This window comes from Empidonax traillii, unplaced genomic scaffold (genome assembly GCF_003031625.1).
Source record: "Empidonax traillii isolate 1590-97213 ecotype Southwest subspecies unplaced genomic scaffold, ASM303162v1 scaffold513:size879593, whole genome shotgun sequence".
Taxonomy (NCBI): domain Eukaryota; kingdom Metazoa; phylum Chordata; class Aves; order Passeriformes; family Tyrannidae; genus Empidonax; species Empidonax traillii.
This window is the reverse complement of record NW_020955706.1, coordinates 494,499-515,894: the sequence shown is the minus strand read 5'-3', so window position 1 is coordinate 515,894 and position 21,396 is coordinate 494,499. Positions and strand designations below refer to the sequence as shown.

The following is a 21,396-nucleotide window of genomic DNA, read 5'->3' as shown; positions in this document are numbered from 1 at the left end:
TCCTGCATTTGCCATACAGGTTGAATCCTTGAGTTTAATCAAAGCTTGCATTATGCTAAAAGATATTTATTACAATATCAATTTTATTTTATAAAACTTCCTTTTTAAGTTGTTTTAACTTAGCTATGAATATCTTTTCTAGACTGAAACTTGACATACGGCATGTCATCAGTTAAAAAGCTATTTTTTAATCCCTTTTTAAAACAGACCTTTATTATTATTTGTTATACAAGAGCAATGTTTAAAAAATTAAAAGGACAAACCACTATTGTTTAATAGAATTTCCTCTGTCTGGGCAGATGTTACTGAAACTAAAAACAAACAAACAAACAAAAGGCAATGCCACTAGAAATCAGGAGAATCTGTTTCCTAATATTCAAGTTATTCTGTACACCAGTGGATTCTACTCAAAATTAATCTTTTTTTCCTCATACTTCATCATCTTTTCGGATGTGTGAACTTCAAGCAATTATAAACCTTTTGTAGCAAGTCCTGCACTTCCTCAATTCCCACTGAAATGCATTCCTGAGCACCTGGGGGAGCTTGGCTTCCTGTCCTGCCTAAGTATTAACTGCAGCCACATTTCAGGCTATCTAAACAGAGGCTACTTGGATTTGAATGTGCATTTCTTTAAGTAGAATTCATGGTCTTCAGGATGAATAGAAGAGTTTTCAGGATATTGCATCAATTGACTGACATTTCTGAGCGGGTGGTAAGTTCCTACCAGAAAAGGACAAGAAGTCCCACTGTATCACTTAAACCCTCTTCTTGCCAATGGGTGAAATCATGTCCCAGTGAAAATCAATGGGATTTGGGATTTCTCAGATGGTGTTAGTGTTCAACCTTGATTTGGTACTCCAACATAAATGTATTTTATATTTCTTGAATATAATTTCCTTTCATACTAACTAGGTCATGTGGCTAATTGAGAAGTGTCTTTGGAGACTGGCACTGTGTAAAGACAAGTGTCATGATTTTTCAGCTCAGCCAGTCCTCTCTGCAGGCAATATACTTGTCTGCTTCTGAGGAGTTGAAGAACCAGGTTGTTTCTGCCATGGGTAAGATGCACAGCACCAACGAGGTGGTGTCCCACACAGGCTCTAGCACCTCATCTAGACAGGATCTGTTCAGGATGTATGATGTTAGCAATAGCAGTAGTGTTTCTTTTTTTGACATGAGGCGGTTCAGGCAGGAAGACTGTTTATGACAAGTATCCACGAGGAGAAGTATAGTGGCAAAAAAATGTTTCAAGGATCAGCTCCCCCATTCACACAGACATGTCTGAGCTGCTTGTAGGCAATTTCATTACATCTATTTTCAAAAATCCCTCCTGAATTAAAGCAGCTATCTGCAACAGAAATAAGCCATTTGAGACATTTGCTCTTTAAATCATGCCACTTCATTTCATTGTCCCAGGTAAAAAAAATCTTTTAATAGTTCATAACAGTTCCATAGAATATATTGTATCCAGGTTCTTTTATAGGTCTTTTGATTGAACATCTCAGCTGTCTTGGACAGTAGGGATTGACTACGGTGGTCTTCTCAGAATTGAGGAAATCTTACAAAATACTTCTCTAAGCAATAATTTCAAAATAGTATCAGTTTAGGTTTGGGTTTTTTTTATTTTTCTGATCAGAAAATCCAGTTCCTGTTTTAGTCTGCAGTTACTGATGCTTGTTTTCAGCTCTTTTTGCCTTCAGTGCCTTCTGGGTAGCAGAGAAATGGCATGCTGGAAATGCAACAAAGAGATAATAACAGATCACTCCAAGGACGTTATCTATTCTGCTAACCATCTAACATACAACAGGGAATAGAATATGACAATAAAGCATTTATCTTCTCCTTACTGAAACGTTCATGGTATCAAAACCAAGTTGACTGTTGCTCGATGGACTAACATTACTTATCCCTTTTGCTACTGATAGTTACAGCTGCTATTTTTTTTCTGCTCCCAGACCGCAGGATTTCAGGAGATTCTAAGTGAAATTGAAATTTTAGCTTTGATTGTGGGATGCTTATGTCACGACCTTGACCACAGGGGAACCAACAATGCCTTCCAAGCCAAGTAAGCTTTCTAATTCTTACTATTTTAATTTGGTTTTCTTCCACGGGAGAGCAAAAGGTGACCAGGATATAGAATGAAGCATTAATTTCAAGCCTCCTAGGCCAAGGCCAAGTATTCTTATTCCTGTATGCAGTGAGGGACAATCCATCTTTATCATTCTCTGTTCCTTTAGGTAATTGCTGGCCTGTCCTTTGTAGCAGGCTGTTGAACTGACACCACGTATTAAAATGTGGTGCCAAAACTTGATGTTCTTTTCAGGCTCAGCTATTACTCATTCTGGTATTCAACCCAGGAAACATCTTAATCGTCTGTCTGGGTTGTTCTTACTGACTGGAATGCATGATACTGAGTAAAACCTTGTTCCCTTATTAAGAAGAAAAGAAAATAAGTAAAACTGAAATAATGCTTTCACAAAAACTTTCACACCAGTATAATCAAGCAAACATGATGTAATTCCTAGCTTATGAAGTATGAAGCCATTGCCATCCTCCTGGAGCTGCGGTGCAGATGATCTGCAGCAGGTGGCTGGAGTAGTTGCCTCACCACATCCCTGTCACTTGTGGAGTACACAGGGTCCCTGGGGTGTAAAAATGCCTCCTCCCTGGGCTGCCCCACAGGCCAGAGCACATAGAGCCCATTCACGCTGCCGTGGGCAGGGGTGGGCTGGCCTTCTGCAATAGTCAGTACCCACCAGAACACAAAGCTGGATCTCAAAGGCAAATTCTTACATCACTGGTATGAAATCTTGCTCTCCAGACTGCTTTCAATTCTGAAAATGAATTTTATTCTATTCAAAATTCTTATGACCTGATTTAGCAGCCCTGACTGGCATGTATTTATTTTTACTGTCCATGCAGCTGCCATCAGTCACAGTGAGGTGTAGAAGCAGGCTTGTGGAAGTTTTGAGGGTGGTACTTCTTACTGTGGTGGTAAGGGAATTCCTTTGACAATGGTCAAATTCATTCCAAGATCTGTGGTCCCTGAGAACAGGCAGGACAACAGAAAACATCCCCTGGCAACATCCTGGCCAAGCTGTGAAATAAAGCTGTCAGGCACAGAGACTCCTTCAAATCCTGTTACTGTTTTCTTCACTCCCTAGGTCCTCTACAGTCAGAATACGAGACCCTGCAGATCCCAGTGTGCATTTGCAGCTTTTTCTGTTCTGCGTTACTGCTAATCCTCCAGTGTGATGGGGGAGTGGTCAAAAGTTGTCCAAAGTTACTTGAAAGACAGTGTAATGCTTTATTAGCCTATTTTGTCCTACCTTTTTCAGAAATACTCTGCTGCAATGGGTGCATGCAAGAGCTTTTGCATTTTGGGGGGCAAGTTGCCTCAGTGAACATCACTCAAACTGATGTTTCTGATGTTCTCTAAGCTGCCATTTCCTGAGGTATTGGTGTTGCTGTACAATCCCAATGAAACAATGACACTGTCTGGATCTTCAATCACCATAGCAAGGAAAATCAATTGCAGTGCTCAAAAGACAGAGCTCGTGGTGCAAAGGTTACCAAGCACTGCTAGATGCCTTTTTGCAGCGGAGACTTGAAGAGAATCAAAATAGACGAGACAAATGGGAAGGAAGCTCAGCTGATTGATGTTTATGTTCCTAATTTACAACGAGACCTAAAATTTACATCTTAGCCATTTTAGGCTCAGATTAAGTTAACCGATTCTCCTCTGTAACATTACACAACAGGATCGCTTGTGCAGAGGGATGGCTCAGTTAAAGGTGTAGGGTTTCAGCACTAGGCTGCTATCACTTACACTTGTTGTTTGACAATGGAGTATGAAGAGGAGGCTACCATTTTATGACTCCATAAAGAAACTGCTGAAGACATTTAATGAAAGACAAACATTACCACACATGCATAAAACATCCCTGAAAACAGAAGCTGTAGTTTTCATAACAGCAACTATGATTTATTCCTCTAACCTGACATAAATTTAAGCATCACTTTTTCCTGTTTTATCTTCAGTGTTCAATACTGCTGTTTCTGTATGATGAAAGTTCAAGACGTATATGATGGAGACAATATCACAGTTGTTTGAAATGGCTCTGTTATATATCTCAGCATCACATTCTCTAGGGACTATGTTTCCTGGACATCCTTCTCTCTAATATAGCTGCTTCTGATAATTAAGTATCAGTATGGTGCAGTTTTATAGTGTATGCTCCTAGGAGACTTTCTGTCTCTGGCATAATCTCTCATTCTCATTTCTTTGGAAAGAAAACCCATCTTGTTGCTTTAGGCTGGCTCCCAGAAGTGAAGTAATGGTGAACAGTGACTATTCTGACAATCCTGTGCCATTCTCTGCACCTCCCAATGATTCAGAATTTTATAATTGTATTCTATAGATTTTTATCCTTAGAAAAACTTAGAAACTTAGAAAACCCACCAGCTCTGTGCATTTTGAATCTGATTTTGGTTTAGACAGTAAACATAATGGGAAAATATATTCTAAAGCAGTGCTAAACTTTGCTTTTATATTCACTGCTCTCACTTGCAGTTTTTTGCTTACCTTAGTATTTTTTTAAATATGTGATTTTACATACTAATAGGACCTCAGTGCACTTGTAGTTTGGGTTTTTTTGTTGTTGTTGTGTTTTGGGGGGTTATTTTAAAAGTTTTTAATTGCCCATTGTAAGCCATTTTGTTTATGTCTTTTAAGAATTAAAAAAACAAAGTAGCAGTGGAACAGCCCAGCCTAGATCAAGGATGTTACTGTGTGTGTTTACTGCACAGTGGAGAGCCTCTGCTGTTGCTGAGGCACTTTGAAAGTTGCATTACAACAGTTCTTGTAGTTCAAGAAAAATTTTTAGTCAGCTGATGATATTTAGCGAAGCCTGGAACATAAATGCTTTGTATCTGGCTTTAAATTAGTATTTTTGATCTTGTCAACTGTCTTAGGTGTGTTTGCTGAAATGGAGGTGAAGTGTGGCTTCATGCTTTTGTTACTAACTTGTTTCTGAAACCTGCTTTGTAAGCAGATGAGCAATATTTGTTGACTCTCCATGTTCTGTTTCAGGAGTGGATCAGCCTTAGCTCAGCTCTATGGCACCTCTGCTACCTTGGAGCATCACCATTTCAATCATGCTGTCATGATTCTCCAAAGTGAGGTACAAAAGCATTACTATTAATCTCACTGTAAGCTGTTGGGCAGTTTCAGCAGGCGAAAGGAAATACCACACACGGTACCTTTTTAATGTCCTCTCCTTGAGGAATTATTTATTGGTTACCACAAAGGTCACAACTAGCACAAAATTAAACAACTACAAATGCTGATCATAGAGCCCAGAGATTATATTTGTCTCAATCAGTGAGGGGCAAGGAGAACATACCCTAATCATACTGTCAGCTTTTCTCAGTCTTCTTACATATATCCTCCTCAGTGGTTTATAGGTAACTGAAACAAGCCCTTACCTTTCCCCACAGGTACCATATTCAGAATATCACAGTCATCCTTTACTGCACCAATTTAATTTCTTTGGCAGTCTTTCTGTAATCAGTATTTTTGTGATGGTTTTTCATATTTTTAATAAATTATTTTTAAAAATTAAAAGATCAGTAATATGTTGTCCAAAGTACAATTATTGCTTTGCAGATACATATGAAGACATAGTTATTGCCTAGAATATCTTGTGTGTAACAGTATATACAGCATAAACTACCCCAGAGAGAAAAGGAGAAGGGTGGACGCGCAATCCTTATGAAACAGTGGATTTACACAGCTAGGTTGTTACAAAATGCATTCAGTAAATACAAAACCCAAAATTGTTGTTCATGCAGCACAATTGGAGACCATATGCTGATCTGCAGTAACTTCTGAAGAGCATCTGGGAATGCCCCATGATCACAGACAAATGGGAACAGGCGGATGGCTTTACCTCCGTGTACACTGCCAGAGAGATTTGTCATGGGACTGTGGCTTTAGTGATCAGTTTCTTGACATTATATTTAAAAGGTAAACTTAGGAAAGGAGAGCACCAGCATGAGATTTAGACAGCTCAATTTGTTCAGCCTAGGCTAGCTTAACTAAAAGGTGATAGGAATTAAATGGCTCCTTGTAATTTGAGAGAAAGGTGTAAGAAAAATCAGCATTTGAATACTAAACAAAGTAGTTCAGAATAGGAAAAAAGGAAAGGTTTTTTGGGTTTGTGTTTTTTTGTTGTTGTTGTTTTTGGGTTTTTTTGGTGGTGGTGGTGGTGGGGTTTTTTTTTCCTAAACTAGGGACTCTGTTCCGCTTCTGGAACAAGGTTTTCTGGAAAACAGTGAGTTCTCTAGTTCCTGAAATCTTCATCATAATTGAATGTCTCAAACTCAAGACATGGACAAGTCCGTGGCAGTCTAGATGCCTTTCTTTATCTTTTCAAGCTTAAAAATCCATAAATTTATGAAACAAAAAATTCTTTGGACTTTAGTCCAGCTTCTTCAGAGATGTAAAGTATTACTTGAAATGCAAGTCCTCACCTGTGATCATTCAGGTAGCTTCTTTTCCAGGTCCTCATTTCTAGTCCAGAAAATTAATCCTACAGGATTTTTGTCCAATTGATACTGTTTGCTAATGGAACACAACACTGCTTAGTTTGGAATAAATGCAGATTTGAATCTCCCAATCTACTTAAAGACACACCATTTATTGCCAGCTGAGCAGTCAGTCTCTCTCAAACAAGCCGAAATATTCTAGTCTGGTTTTGCTGACTACAAGGAAACATAGTATGTTGTATTTTTTCTTCAGATTTTTAGCATGTTGGACAAAGAAGGTATTTATCCCTTACTCTTGACATGTTAACCTAAGTATAGTAATTTGGGGCTTAGCAGTGACGTGGTTTTCTACACAATGAAACAGGTCAGAAAGGCAATAGATATTACAGAATAACAGGCAACTTGGTAAATTACCCCTGTTGTAAGAACTCCTCTTTTTCTGGTACATTTTGCTTTATTTTCTTCTGAGTACTTTGATTATTTGTTGTGTTTTTTTTTCACAAATAAGCTTTAAATTCTCAAAACCTTCTCAATATTTAGCTGATAAGAAAGAATTTTATGCATGGCAAATTATTTTTTCAGTCCAACAATTAGCTGCTCTATTAAAAAATGCCATCTCTACCTCCAGACCTTTTCTCATATATGTCTTCATACCATCATGATTATAGCAATCCTCTTGCTGGAAAATTCTTGGTTTTAAGGACATTTTAATCTTCCTAGGCAGTAGATGGCAGTGCATAATGAATGTGGGCACTACAGGACTAAATACCACCAAAATAAGACTCTGTATAGCAATAACTTCATTTCTGTAGGTGATTAGAAAAAAAGAACAAACAACTGTAATACTTTTATTTATATTAATATAGTTATATATGACTATATAGTCACAAAGATCACTTCTTAAGCTTAAATTTAGAATTTTCCATTAATTTTGTTTCTTTATTTTGTCTGGGATTTCCTAGAGGAATTACAGTTTCAGAAATACAGTTACACAAGGATGTTCCTGCTCTTAAAAAAGCAATGAAAAATAAGTTGTTTCATTCTGCCATAGGGCACCTTCCAAATTCTTAATCCACAATTCCTTAAAAAGTAGCCAGTTGGGCCCACAAAGGGTGTTTAAACTGCATATAAAGATGTGGTTCTTTAGCCTGCATAGGCAATGGTTGTAAGACAAGGCAGTAATGGGCAGAGTGAGCAAATGGGCTGTTTTGAATGAAAAACTGATTTAGTGTCCTTGACTGCTCTAACAGCAGTTTGTGTGCCTGCAAGCAGCAGCACAGATAAATCTATTAGGAGCACAACTCAAAAGCTCCAATGCACAGCTCCCCAAAACATCTAATAGGAGGAAAGATTGAGATGTATCCATAGTTTTCCCCCATAAACTGAGTCTGTGCAGGGTCAGAGCAAAGAGTAAATCTTTACTCAAGAGGCTATAATTTCAGCAGAGTTTAGAAAAACATACCAGGTGCTTGATTACAATCGTCAGCTCTTCCACCTCAATATAATCTCAGCAGTATTAACATTATTATTTTGTTGTAGTTTTGCCATGAATCAGAAAAGGCTTGTGTTACAGGCAAACAGTAGACTAAAGAGTTAGAAAACCTTTTAAAAACCTATATTGATTGCTAGTCTTTTACCTCTTTTATCTCTTTCATTATAGGGTCACAACATCTTTGCTAACTTGTCCTCTAAGGACTACAGTGACCTTATGCAGCTTCTAAAACAATCGATATTGGCAACAGACCTCACTCTGTATTTTGAGTAAGTATTGGCATTTCTTATATTTGACAAATGAAAATTCAGAGAACTTATTCTAATGACCTATTAAATACCAATAAGGGTATATAATAAGAAATTCGTGTTTAGCTACGGTTGAAGAGCTTTAGTCTAATACTTAGTGTATCTTAGGCTAATAAAAATATCTCAAGTGTCCAAGTAATTTTTCCTTTAGTATGTAACATGTCTGTATCCACCAAAAACAAGTAAAATCCTAGACTTCAAAGCAATCCCAGGAATCAGTTACAACTCAGTCTTTTACTTCTTCTGTCCCTTCTGAGTTCATTTCTTCGGGCATGCAGAAAATCAACAACATTTGAGAATTTGTTTCCACTGTTTCAGTGTTTCTAAACATGTATATTAAGAAATACTGTATTTAGTTACAGACCCAGTTGCAGAGGCAAGAGAAGCATATATTTTGCTGCTTTGAAGACAAATTATGCCAATTTGCATCACATGATGAGAATAGGTCTTAAAAAACTGAAGTGGAGAGAAGTACAACAGACTCTCTCTCATCTAGTTTTCTTCCTTTTCCCTGTTTTCAAATCAAAGCTTGTGGTACTTTGTGTTTTTCAAATACTGGTAATTATTACCAAGCCCTTCCCAGTGAGAATGTGTGGGAGCATGCATGCTGTTGGAAGAGTTGTGGTCTCACCATCACACTGAACTTCTGGCATCCCCCTCTCTGACACTTGCCTGCACCTGACTTACAGGGCAAAGTGCTGTCAGATGTGCAGTTTCAGTGTACTACCTTGGTAGACTTGACAATAATTCATCCTGAGGAATTTTCATGGAATCACAGAATATTTTGAGTTGGAAGGGACCCACGAGGATCATCAGTTCCAACTCTTTAAGCAAATGGCCCATACAGGGATCAAACCCACAGCCTTGGCGTTATTAGCACCATGCTAAACTGAGCTACTGTCAGGGTCAGTTTTGTTTGATCCTATCCCGTACAGTTCTCGGTATCATTTAGTAACTTTTCTGGTATTTTTCTGGTATACCTGGATCTTGCTCCACTTATGTGCTGGTGGATGATACCAAACCAAGTTTCCAGAAAACTTCAGGCAAAGTCTTTATTCTGTAATTTTTCAAGTATGGATATGAACATTGTGTCTTTAACTGTTAAATGTAAAAATACTAATGGTGATGCTGCAATGTTTGCTTTGTCTGTTTTTCTCAGTATTTGGTTCCTGTGCCAAGGGCTGTTTCTAAACAGTACTGGCAGTAGAAACATTGATATTCTTTGTTTCCTACAAGTCTATTTCCAGAAAAATATTCTTAAGACAGAATTTTAGCAAGTAGTTTTATTATAAATAACTTCTAAACATTAGTCTATGAAGGAATTTCTGCTTGCTGACATGAATATCTTGAGCAGGACAAATAAACCCTCTCAAGCATATTCTTTTTGAAGCTGTCTGTTAGGACTGCCTGTTATCTGTGAGGCTGGTATGACATGGTTTGCTGACAACTTCAAGTGAAGTGGATAGGAGTGATGGGCTGAGGACAACTGCACGAGGTTCAGTGAGGTGAAGTGCCATGTCCTGCACGTGGGTCACAACAGCCCCAGGCAGCACCACAGGCTGGGGGAAGAGCGGCTTGAGAGCTGCTCACCAGAAAGGGACTTGGGGGTGTTGGTGGACACCCAGCTGAACACGATCCAGCAGTGTGCCCTGGTGGCCCAGAAGGCCAGTGGCATCTTTGCCTGTATCAAGAATAGTGCGGCCAGCAAGACTAGGAAAGTGATTGTCCCTCTGTATTTGACAGTGATGAGGCCACGCCTTGAGTAGTGTGTTCAGTTTGGGGTTCCTCACTAAAAGAAAGACATTGAGGTGCTGGAGCATGTCCAGAGAAGGGCACTGGAGCTGGTGAAGGATCTAGAAAATGTGTTATGAGGAACAAGAGGCTGAGGGAGTTCAGTCTCCAGCTAGTAGAACAGCAAGAAAACTCCAGGCAGAGTAAGGCATTACGACCTTCTTTAGGCACTACTTTTATACAAACAAACAAAAAGATGACTTCCAGTGAAAGATCAGATGGAAAATACACTTGATTTTAGTAAATAATTCTAGATAATTATGCTTGTAGATAATACAAAAAGCAAAAGCATGGAACCAAAATGAAGTTTATGGAAATTCACATAAATGATATCTTGAACTGCTGGGTGTAGAGCAACTGGATTTGTCATATATAGCAAGACAACCTTCCCTTCCAGACAAAATACAACCACAGTCAATGTTACTCAAAGACACTGCAAAATTGTTATAATTCATTTTATTTCTGAAGTCCTGATGTATTACATTTGATTATTCCTAGCAAACCTTATAATTTTGGATACCAGTCATAAGAAACCAGTAGGAAACACTAAATAGTTTCATTATACATGGCTACTTTTCTCAGGTTGACTCCTTGCTACACTAGAAATTCTTTGTGGAGTTGGACCACTACTTCTGTATCTATTTAAATGGATTTTAAAGAAAATTCCTAAAGTTTTTGGCTTAACATACAGCCTTGAGACTCACATTTTCAGTTTCCATTTATGCACCTCTACATTTTAAATTTGAATATTTGAGGTTTCTGGGGTGTCATCTTCCTGAGCCCTCAACTTCAAATATTCTTGCCTGATTTTTATCCAGTAACCTATTAATTACTCAGAATATCCAATACTTGAAAATTAATTAATTTCCAAATTATATGTTGTTAGACTGGGCACTGAAATACAAGATGCAAAAATCCACTGCTTGCTCTCTTAATAGAGTATGTAGTTGTTGATGCTCGATGTAGCGTTGTTCTGCTCAGGGTTAGGCTGGTTTGAGGTTTATGACAACTACTCTTGGCCGTTAAAATTTTTGTTGTTGAAATATTTATTTCCTTAGGGATTAAAATGCATGAGGCTTTGTGTGAGAGAACTGAGTTTTGTTTCCGTCGTATGTGTGACTTTGCATTGTCCTAGAAAATTTTGTAACATGAAACTCTTTCACATCTTACTTCACGAAGCATAAGGAATTAGATATCAACGTGCAGTCCTTATATCTCCCTGTTCTAGCTGCTGTCATGAAATCCATTATAGAAAAACCCTGTAGTAGGAGTGACTGGTCAAATAACCACAACAGTCAGGGACCAGAATAATGCAATGTGGCCCACATAACATTCTGTCCACTCATCAAAGGTAGTGTTCCTGGAAGTGTGCATCTCCTTATGTGCAAAACATGCACTGGCTGCCATCAGGCAGTGCTTTCAATAATCACTGTTCAAACTTTCAGTCTAGCTTAAATAAATGTAGAAAATACAAGACTTTGCAACCTCTCTCCTGTTGAGGAATCTTAACTACAGTTCCTCTTGACAAAGAGACAGCACAGTCTCATGTGAGATGGGACATTGGACTGTCACTCTGAACCCAGGTATTTGCTTTCCAGCTTTGATGCTCATATGCTGTGTCACTGTGGGCAGAGTGCTCCAAGTGTTTGTACCTCAACTACTGCTGTCTCTTGGGCAGGATCTGTTACATATCATAGTCATACTGCATGCAGGAAGAGCTGCTTGGAGTCTCAGAGCCATAAAAGATTACAGACTATAAGGAGTGAGAATTTTGATTCTTAAGGGCAAGAAGCAGACATTGACATGTTCTGCCCATTTCATGTTTTGTCCATCTTTGAGGATCCAGGGAAGATATTCCAGAAGACAAAGCACAGGATGAAGCAGGGGGATGTAGTTTCTAGTCAATAAGAACTACCAACTCAAGATTGCTGCAGCTCCTGCGTGTCCCTGTTCTTTTCTGTGTGCTGGAAAAAGACTGGAGTTGCATGTCCCTGAAAAACCCTTCATGATATAGAAGTAAAAACCATTTTGCAAGGACAAATAAAGAGAAGCATGTGTATATTTCAGGGGTGTTTCTATTGTCTGTCTGTCCATTGCTGTAGGTGAACATTTCATGCTTCCATGGAAGACTGAACATTTCAGTGCCATTAATTTCCTTATCTGTGGAGACCATAAATACAGTATTGCTTTTACTAGGCAACTCTGACATTGATAACAGACATTTATAGAACATGTTCGGAAATTAGTACGTTTCGCTTAAATGGACTGTCAGTGTAACGACTTTAACAATAATACATGAGGTGCAGTGATTTTGTCTCATAAAGAGAACTGTGTTCCTAATGCAATGCTGCTCTGAAAGCATCTTGTTTCTTTCTCTGATAATCTGTTTTTTCGCAGGAGAAGGACCGAGTTTTTTGAACTTGTCAGTAGAGGTGGTTATGACTGGAATATAAAAAACCACCGAGAAATATTTCGGTGAGAACTACTATTTCTTGCTTTCTGGTAATTTCAAAGTGTGGCCATATTTGTTGAAGGAATTTCATATATTGGGGAGTGAAGGCTTGGAATAACTAGAAAAGGTACCTTGTTTTAAAAATATGGTCCCTGAAATGAAATATTTCTAAATATTGGCAAACAGCTGCAATTAATCTGCATGACTTCATCTTCTGCATTCCTATTTCTGCCTCCACACTCTGTCATGTTTTCTTCCCTTTCTCCCAGCCTCTCCCAGCCTCACCAGGGTGAATCTCACTGTTCAACCCTTCTGCTCTTTTTCCAAAAAACATCAGTATTCAGCCTTAGGACACAAAGATCTTTCTTCTCCATTTCCCCACTCCCTCCTCCTCTCAGCTTTTTTCTTTCGCTGGCCATGCTTTTCTCTGCTCTTCCAGTCTGTACCTGGAAATTTGCATATACACAGTACTCTTCTAGCCCTCAAGAATACCCTGAACGTGCATCCTATCTAAAACCTCAGACTTTGTGGGTGGTTTAAGTACATCACGCTTTTTAGACAATAAAATGTGTGTATTTGTGCATGCATGCCTAATTATGTCTCATTTTATCTGAAATTTCATTAAAATTCTGTTTTCTTTCGGTCTTTTGACCAAAATATTGACCATTTTCTATTTTCCATACCATTTCACTCACTCCTAATTTTAGATTCAGACAATATATTTGATACTTCATTTTCAGTGCCCTTGTTCTTCATTTAAACTTTCTTAGACTTTTATCTGCATCATGTACTGTACATAAACGCTTTCTACAGCTGAATGGTTTCTTTCTCCTAATGCATATAAAACATGGTTGTAGCTAGGTATTAAACTACAGTGGAATCATATAGCTAATAGTAAATCTTAAATTTTTATTGTCGATGAGCAGTAGAAACTGCTTAAACAGTGTCTTGGATGCCTCTTGTGATTATAGGCTCTCTTGCTACAGCAGTCACTTACAAATAGGCATATAAATTAATCCAGTTGCAGGTGTTATTATGTAATAATACCCTTAGTTATATCATGTGAAGCACATGCTTTCTAATGTATTATAGGTGTTAATGTAAGTAGTGTTAGAAATATTGCAAAATTAGCAGTTATTCCCTTGCAATATCATTTCATTTCTAGTGTGCAGTGCACAATACCAAAATTCATCATCTTATGACCTGCAACACAGTAGACTTCCGAGGCACAATTGTGATGTAAAAGCCCTGCTGATGGCTGAGATTTCAAACATGTCATTCTTTTCTGGAGGAAAAGAAGGTGTCCGGGCTGACATTTTGTATACGTATTATTTATTTATGCATCCAGAGCACAGTTGTTTAGAAATCCAACAAAGGTTGATTCAGCTTGTATTGTTCATTTCTGTTTTTCAGATCAATGCTAATGACAGCCTGTGACCTTGGAGCTGTGACCAAACCGTGGGAGATTTCAAGACAGGCAAGTCATGATTAATAGCAGGGCTGGGAGGAGGCGGGACTGGCAGGACAATATTCCCAGGGCCCTGGCTTACAAGGGACCCAAACTGGAATCCATTTACAGCGGTATTAATGTTATAAAAAAATAGCAGGGGGTTTCTGCAAAAAAATGGTGTATTGCATAATCTTTGGCTATACACATGCTGGTGTGTACATCTGGCTTTAAAGCATCTCCTCTTATTAACCTTTTAAATCCATATCTAAAAAGGGATGGATTAAACAAAAAGTTGTTACCCCCATGTAGTTGTGCTTACTTGTTATATTCCAAAGTTTTCCTTAACAGTGACAGAATCTTCCCTAAATCAAAAATTCCAGCAGATGAGCTGCAAACTTCAATTAACATAAAACTTCAGTCCATATGATAAATGTGTTCATTTTCTTAACAATCTTGAAAAAAATGCTAGTATAGAGCTTTTTTTTATTGTCCTCTACTTAGAAACAAACAAATAAAAATTCAGGGTTCTGCTATTGAGTAGGCTCTTTGGAAACATACATAAAACACAGCTTCAGCATTGGCAAACAAGTACAATAGGAGAAAGCAGCATGTCCCAGAAGTCTTGTCCTTTGCCCCAATATTTTCTGCTCTTCTAGGCATCCTTCCCTACCCAGCATCCATCCTTAATATTTCCAGTATCCATGCTAATTGTTCTCTGTCCTTTACTGGGGTTCAAAACAAGTTAGTAGAAGGCAGACTGTGTTGGGTTCTGGAGGGATATACAGCATCAAGAAGCAGCTAGAAAATATTCCACTTCAACTGGGGGCGGCGGGGGGCGGGGGGGTACACACCTGGAGAGGGTTTGGTGTAATAGCAAAGTAATAGTTATAAAGATGGACTGACAAAGAGTAAGTTAGACCAGGTAACTAGTGATGCAGGGGCAGCCAGATTTCTTGGAGAAGGATAAGGAAGTAACAGAAGCTGAAAGGATCTACAAAAGTTACGTACACATCAACTGAGTAAAATATGGGGGGAGGGCTTCAGCTCAACTTGCAGTTTTGTCAGGTGAGTCTTTTTTGCTTTTATAAGCGGACTGTGACAACAGTTCTTCTAAGGCTGTTGCTCTACTTGGCCAGAATAATGGTCATCTCACATGGAAATCAGGAAAGCTGCAAGTCACAAGATTTTTCAGTGCCACCTGGCCACAGCTGCAGTGCATGCAGTCCCTCCTCATTTTTCCTCCTGAACCCTTTTGCATTTTCTTTGAAAGCCAGAATGTCAGGTAGGGGCTGCTTTCCATGTTGTCAGTCTTTGTGCTATGGTGCTGAATTAGCACTGAAGTCTCTGGAAAACTGAGGTTTTTTATGCTTATCACTTTTGAGGTCTGTGGATGAAAATTCCCTTGCAGCCTAGTGTACAGGTTTACTTTGTATTGAAAAATCCAGTCTGGGATTGATTGAAACATTACCTGGTTGAGCAGAGATGCTAATAAGTCCACAGAGGCAAGACAGGAAATAGTTGGGGCTCAGCTGTGCCAAAAGGGAAAAAAAACATGAAAAGTGAGGGAGAGAGAGATTAAAATACATGAATCAAAGGGAATAAAAGCCACATGTAGGAAGGAAAAATTCAGGAAGAAAAGATCAAAACAGATAAAAGAAGAGGGAAAGGGACATAAGGAGACCAGGATCAGAATAGCACTGAGAGACAGGCATGATACTCTGTCTTGATTATTTTTGTACAATACACTTGTCAAACCCTTAATTGCTGCTACGTTGTTAAATTATTCCTCTATTTGGAATACTGATCCAGATTTTTATTAATGCAGTGGGATTAAATACATTATAAAGTTCCAAACTATGCTAGCCTGTTTCAAGATTTAAGAGTACTTTATAACATTGCTTCACCTACTTCCAGTTTATTTTGGTACTCTTATTTCAGCTATAACAATCTTAGGATTTGTGAATGTTACCTACCTGCAGATGCTAAAGCAAAAAATTTTGAGATTTTATGAAGTGCAAGTTCTCTGCCTAGTTTACCATGCCTTGACATTATGAAGTAATTTCCTGGCTTGAAAACAATACACAGGCATGACAGGAGCTTTAGGATCTGAATGCCATCTTCAATAGATTGGTTTCCAGTTTTTTTGCATCTCAAATATTGCACATGCTTACCTTCAAAGCCCCACACATGGCAAGAGTACAGTGCTGTATCAGAATTGCTCACTGTTTGACTTCCTAAAATTCCTCGTTTCCATAACCAAATTTGTTTTTAAATCTTGTCTTCTTCGAAGAAGCACAAATCTCTGCTGTGACTAGAACATCTTCATTCACAAAAATCAAAAAGACACATTCCAACTTCCAACCTGCCAGTTCTTGATTTTAAATCAAGATGATCATCACAGTCTGAGTTTATATTTAGATATCCAGATCCTATAGTGATAACAGTCACAGGGAAAAAACATAAAGCCTAGTGGGGGAAAAAACCCTCTATGAATTCACATTAGTTTAAGATAACGGAGTGTATTGATTAATTAAGTTTCTTTGATAAGTGAAGTTGTTTGTAGAGGGCAACAGCCTGTAAATACCCAGAGAGTTCTTGAATGTTTTAAAAACCATCCTTACAGACATAATTGTGGATGCCACCAAGAAGCTATAATTTTCCATTCTGTTCTCAGTACTTGAGTAAATTGCACGTAACTGTGTTGAGTGCTACCTCGACATTGCAGTGTAATTCCCCCAGTCAATGCCCTATCAAAAGGGGTGAACAACTGTGCCTGTCAGTGAATATGGCTGTTTATACCCCCTGCACTCACAGTCCTGAAAACTATATGAACATGTGCCTAACATCAGTCATATAATGAGGCTTTACAGTTAAGCATGGTCTGAAGTCACAGTTAAGCAAAAACTCATTATCCTAAAAATTATTTAACAAGAACTCTAATCTTTATCTTGATTTATGTTTTAGGCAGCTGAGCTGGTAACCAGTGAGTTCTTTGAACAAGGAGACAGAGAAAGATCTGAACTCAAACTCACCCCTTCAGTAAGTTTTTATCACTTGTGAAATAATTACTAACTGGAATAGAGTAAGAAAATATTATTGGGCTTATTCAGAAAAATGAACTGTATTTTGTACATAAAGAAAAATCTTGGAGTATATAGAAGCTCTGTTCAAGAAGGATATGCATGTATAACCATATATAAAATCTCCGCCAACACAGTCACTTGTTCACTGAGCCCTTTTACCCATTCTCCATACTTATTCCCAAAATTATCTTGCCATTGACTTTTCTAAGCAGTAGGTATTGGTTTTAATACACAGCATTCAAATCAAAAATCACCAGTTACCTATGGAAATCAAAATTGTGAGGTTTACTTTATGTTGCAGCTGTTTACCTGTTTTATTTGATGTATCAAATGCTGAAATGCATTTCTATGGGTATACAACTAAATGTAAAACTGTGAATAAAAGAATAAATCAGTATTGAGTAGGTTATAGGTAGATGGGTATAAAGTGTCAAACAAGAATTAGGAAAGTTTCATAAAGTTTTTCACTGAACGATTAGAAGAGAAAGCCTTATCCAATTTAAATAACTCAAAATGTTGAGAAGCCATTACCTGGAGGCAACAGGTAACAGAAAGTATTCTAAAGAATGTAAGCTACAAGCTATTTACAAATATGTTTCCAAAATTTTATGCTTCCAAGTATGAAAAGGCCAGTCCAGTGTCTCAGACTCATTCTCAGTACATTAATGTTCACACATAAGCCTGTGGTGGTGTAATGAAGTCAATAAACATAAAAGTTGGTAGTAAATAATGCTCAGCTACAATAAATGGTTTTTCACTTTGTACACTGTCAGAGACTGGGACACAAATGGATTTCTTCCCTATAGTAGTTCTATGCACACATCTTCTCAGAAGAAGTGGGAACTACAGTCCAGGAGAACAGTAATCACACAGTTATGATGTTCACAATTCTGAGACCAAATCTAGGCCTGAATAACTGTAAGCACCATTCCATATAGTATGGATGTAAGTGCCTTTTCTGCCCTTTATGTAAAATTTGCAAAGTGTGTTTCTCATACTAAGGAAACAGAATAGGAAGTCGTTTTATTTCAACACACGTGTTAATGTTACTGTCTTCAAGTAGCAGTGAATTTCAGTGCAAATGGCCCAAGTCCAGTAACAGTAAGAATTATTTTAAGGTGTGTTGTTACATGGACATTTTGAGCATACCTTGGTAGAATCACAGAGAAAGGCAAAGGCCAGAGCTTTCTTCTGGAGTCACATCTTCTGAAAATCTGCATCCAACAGCCTAGACAGGTGGGAAAGAAATGTATTGCTATAAATAGCTTTAGTATTTTATCCATAGCAGGGAGATCTCTCCCTCTTCCTTTAGGCTCTACAGTCTGTACCAAGGAATACAGTAATTTGTGGGTCACATGTAGAGTGCTCTGAAGCCTTACTGCCTGAAGAAAGATAATCTTCTTTTTTGGCCTTTCACCACTTAAAAAAAAAAAAATCAGTAAACTGATGTATTAAGTGTTTTAGGTTGGGAGGTAAGACCATCAGTTCTAACAGCTATGGGTAAGAGTCAAAAGCATGTAGAGTTTTGCCACATTAATGAGGAATTTTTAAACAAGATCAACTGCTGACCTATTCGATAACATATCATTGAGGGAGTGCAGGGAGCAGTGAATTAGGCTGATTCCAGAGGAACAAATTAATAACTGCTCCCAAAATGAATCTGTTGATTTCCTGCCCTTTGGATTCACAGTCACAGCTGGTTCTGTGGAAAGGCTCTGTAACTGAGAGGGAGAGAGCCAGCCCAGATCCATCACTGTTCATTTTACTGAACTGGAAAACCCAATGCGAGAGAAGGGAAATTTCTACTTGAAGGTATCTACTTTACATTCCCACGGGAGGTTACTTACCAGCTCAGCTCCAACTGTGGAGCATTTATTTTACATCACAGAATTATAAAATACAAACACATTCACCCTAAAAATTTCAAAACAGAATTGAAAATAAACAGTTTATTTTTCATGCCATGCAAAGCAGTAGGAAGACTGCTGCAAAGATTGATTATGGTTTACAAAGTGTTCTGGTTGTGAGAATTCGATCACAGCTGAAAAGCGCTGGATGATGTGTCTGTAAAATACTGCAATGTAATAAAGCAATGTAAAACTGACAGTTTTGTTCTCTTCTCAATTCAGGCCATTTTTGATCGGAACAGGAAACATGAACTACCCAGATTGCAGCTCGAGTGGATTGATAGCATCTGCATGCCATTGTATGAGGTAATTTTTACTTACTGCTCCGGTAAAGTTTAGAGAATATTGTTCTTGCCTCCCTAGGGAAAAAGAATTCGCTTTCAGAGAAACCTTGAAAGCTATTTGAACCCTTCTGTTTCTTTGACTTTACCAAAAGTCTGAATCCTAAGCAGAAATCTTCAGATTCCCTGAAGGTGGTAATGTCTGCAAATAAAATTCCTCTCTGAGTTATAAAAGCTGATAGGGTAACTGTTTATTTTATTACGTTTGAGACAAACTGCTTCTCATCGTGGTAAGGTATGGAGTACTGTGGACAGATGTGCCAGAGGGACAATCTCAGTAGGTGCTGCTGTCAAACCTGTCCCAATCTGTGTGGCCCAAAGGGAAGCTCAAGGCTGAGCCTTTGCACTTCCTCATGGCACATTTTTAAACTGTTAAGAGGCACTCTAGGCCAAGCTTTTAAGGCCACTGACAAATGATTTGTGGTTTAACCTGTGTGTTGTTTAACTCAGAGTTTACTTTTTTAAACCAGACTGCTTGGATGTTTGGCATACAGTGTGCAAACTGTCAAGCACTCCTCTATTAAGGCTATAGATGACTACAGAGTCATTAGGGTTGGAAAAGACCTCTAAGATCATTGAGTCCAACCATTAAACTAACACTGCCGGGTCCACCACAAAACCATGTCCCTAAGCACCACATCTACACAGTTTTTTAACACTTCCAGGGATGGTGATTCTACCAGCTCCCTGGGCAGCCTCTTCCAATGTTTTACCACCCTTTCGGTGAAGAATATTTTCCTACCAGAACAATGCTTCTGTTTTTTTGGACTAAACCAGCTTCAGGATTTTACTTGTGTAGCACGTAAATGGCTTCACAATGGCTTCACTATTGTAACTTTTTCTCTCTTATCTGTATAGAAAGCAACAGGAGCAGGATGATAAATGCAAAGTAACACTGTAAAAACTTAATCATCAATTACTGTGTCAGCCAGTCTTCTTCCTACTCACTGAAACCACACAGACCACCTTATGCCACCAAAGACTGACAGTTCGGCCACTGGTATCTGAGACAACATGAGGATGTTCTCACAAGGTATCTTTGGGGAACTGTAACAAGTTCTTCTCCCTGTTACTACTGCACTCTAGACTGCCTAACACCTCAAAGCAATGAATGGGTCAGTGATGGTACACGGGAGCTGGGAAGCAGATACAGCTCTCATGCTAACATTAAAATTATTAACTTTTCCCTGAGTGTAGCTTCCCTACACACAAATAAAAATGGATTGGCAGTTCCTTTTCATTTTATAGACCAGATATATCACCAATATCATAAAAGGTATGAAGGATGATGTGCCTTATGCCCTCCATACCTTGTGGCATCTGAGGCTGCCTCTGTGGCAATAATGAAGTGACTATCCAGCAGCAACAGCGACTCCTGTTGTGTGACATGGACAACAGACACTTGTGTAAACAGCAGGGTGGGCTGCTGCTTTGCCAGCACATCTTGTCCATTCCTTAGGTTAGTCTTTGTCCTGATGAAATAAACTACAGCTATGGCTTTTGAACAACTAAGGCAAAACCAGGACAGAAGAAAAATATAAACCTGTATTTTTTAGATTACCAAGATCATTATGAACAATATGAGGAAAAGGCAATGACACTGGCCTTGGACAAAAACTCCTTAAAAATAATGTTCCTTTTAATGTAATAGTTCACATTACACTAGAATGCATATTATAACAGAATTCATTATGTGTAATAACATCTGTAATCCAAAAATGTACTGTATAGCAGGAAGAGTTTGATAATCAGCCCATCCTCTGCATGAGAAGGCTACATCTGAGCGCTAAAGCTCTGGTTAGTTAGTTCCATCTTAGCAGGAGATCTCTGGGGAATATATTCACATCTGATTTCCCTGCTTTCTACTGTCTTTGCATCATGCTGTGCAGCCATTAGCCTGCTGCTCAACAGCTTAAAAAAGAGACATCATCAAACCTGGAAGTCATAGCAGCACCAGCCTTAGGGGTAAACAGAAAACTGGATGCCATACTATCACACTGCAGGAGATTCTCTCTTCAATGTG

General features: G+C 38.4%; 1 protein-coding gene across 2 annotated transcripts in view; it reads left to right on the top strand.

The window, feature by feature from the left end:
- Positions 1-21,396, top strand: part of PDE11A (phosphodiesterase 11A) — a 123,914-nt gene that overhangs the window by 88,011 nt on the left and 14,507 nt on the right. For both annotated transcript variants that reach the window (XM_027896714.1, XM_027896713.1), the window contains exons 13-19: positions 1,956-2,065; positions 5,093-5,183; positions 8,210-8,310; positions 12,538-12,615; positions 14,006-14,069; positions 17,007-17,081; positions 19,255-19,338. In XM_027896714.1, the coding sequence (XP_027752515.1) occupies positions 1,956-2,065; positions 5,093-5,183; positions 8,210-8,310; positions 12,538-12,615; positions 14,006-14,069; positions 17,007-17,081; positions 19,255-19,338 (603 nt within the window). The remainder of the gene's footprint in view (positions 1-1,955; positions 2,066-5,092; positions 5,184-8,209; positions 8,311-12,537; positions 12,616-14,005; positions 14,070-17,006; positions 17,082-19,254; positions 19,339-21,396) is intronic.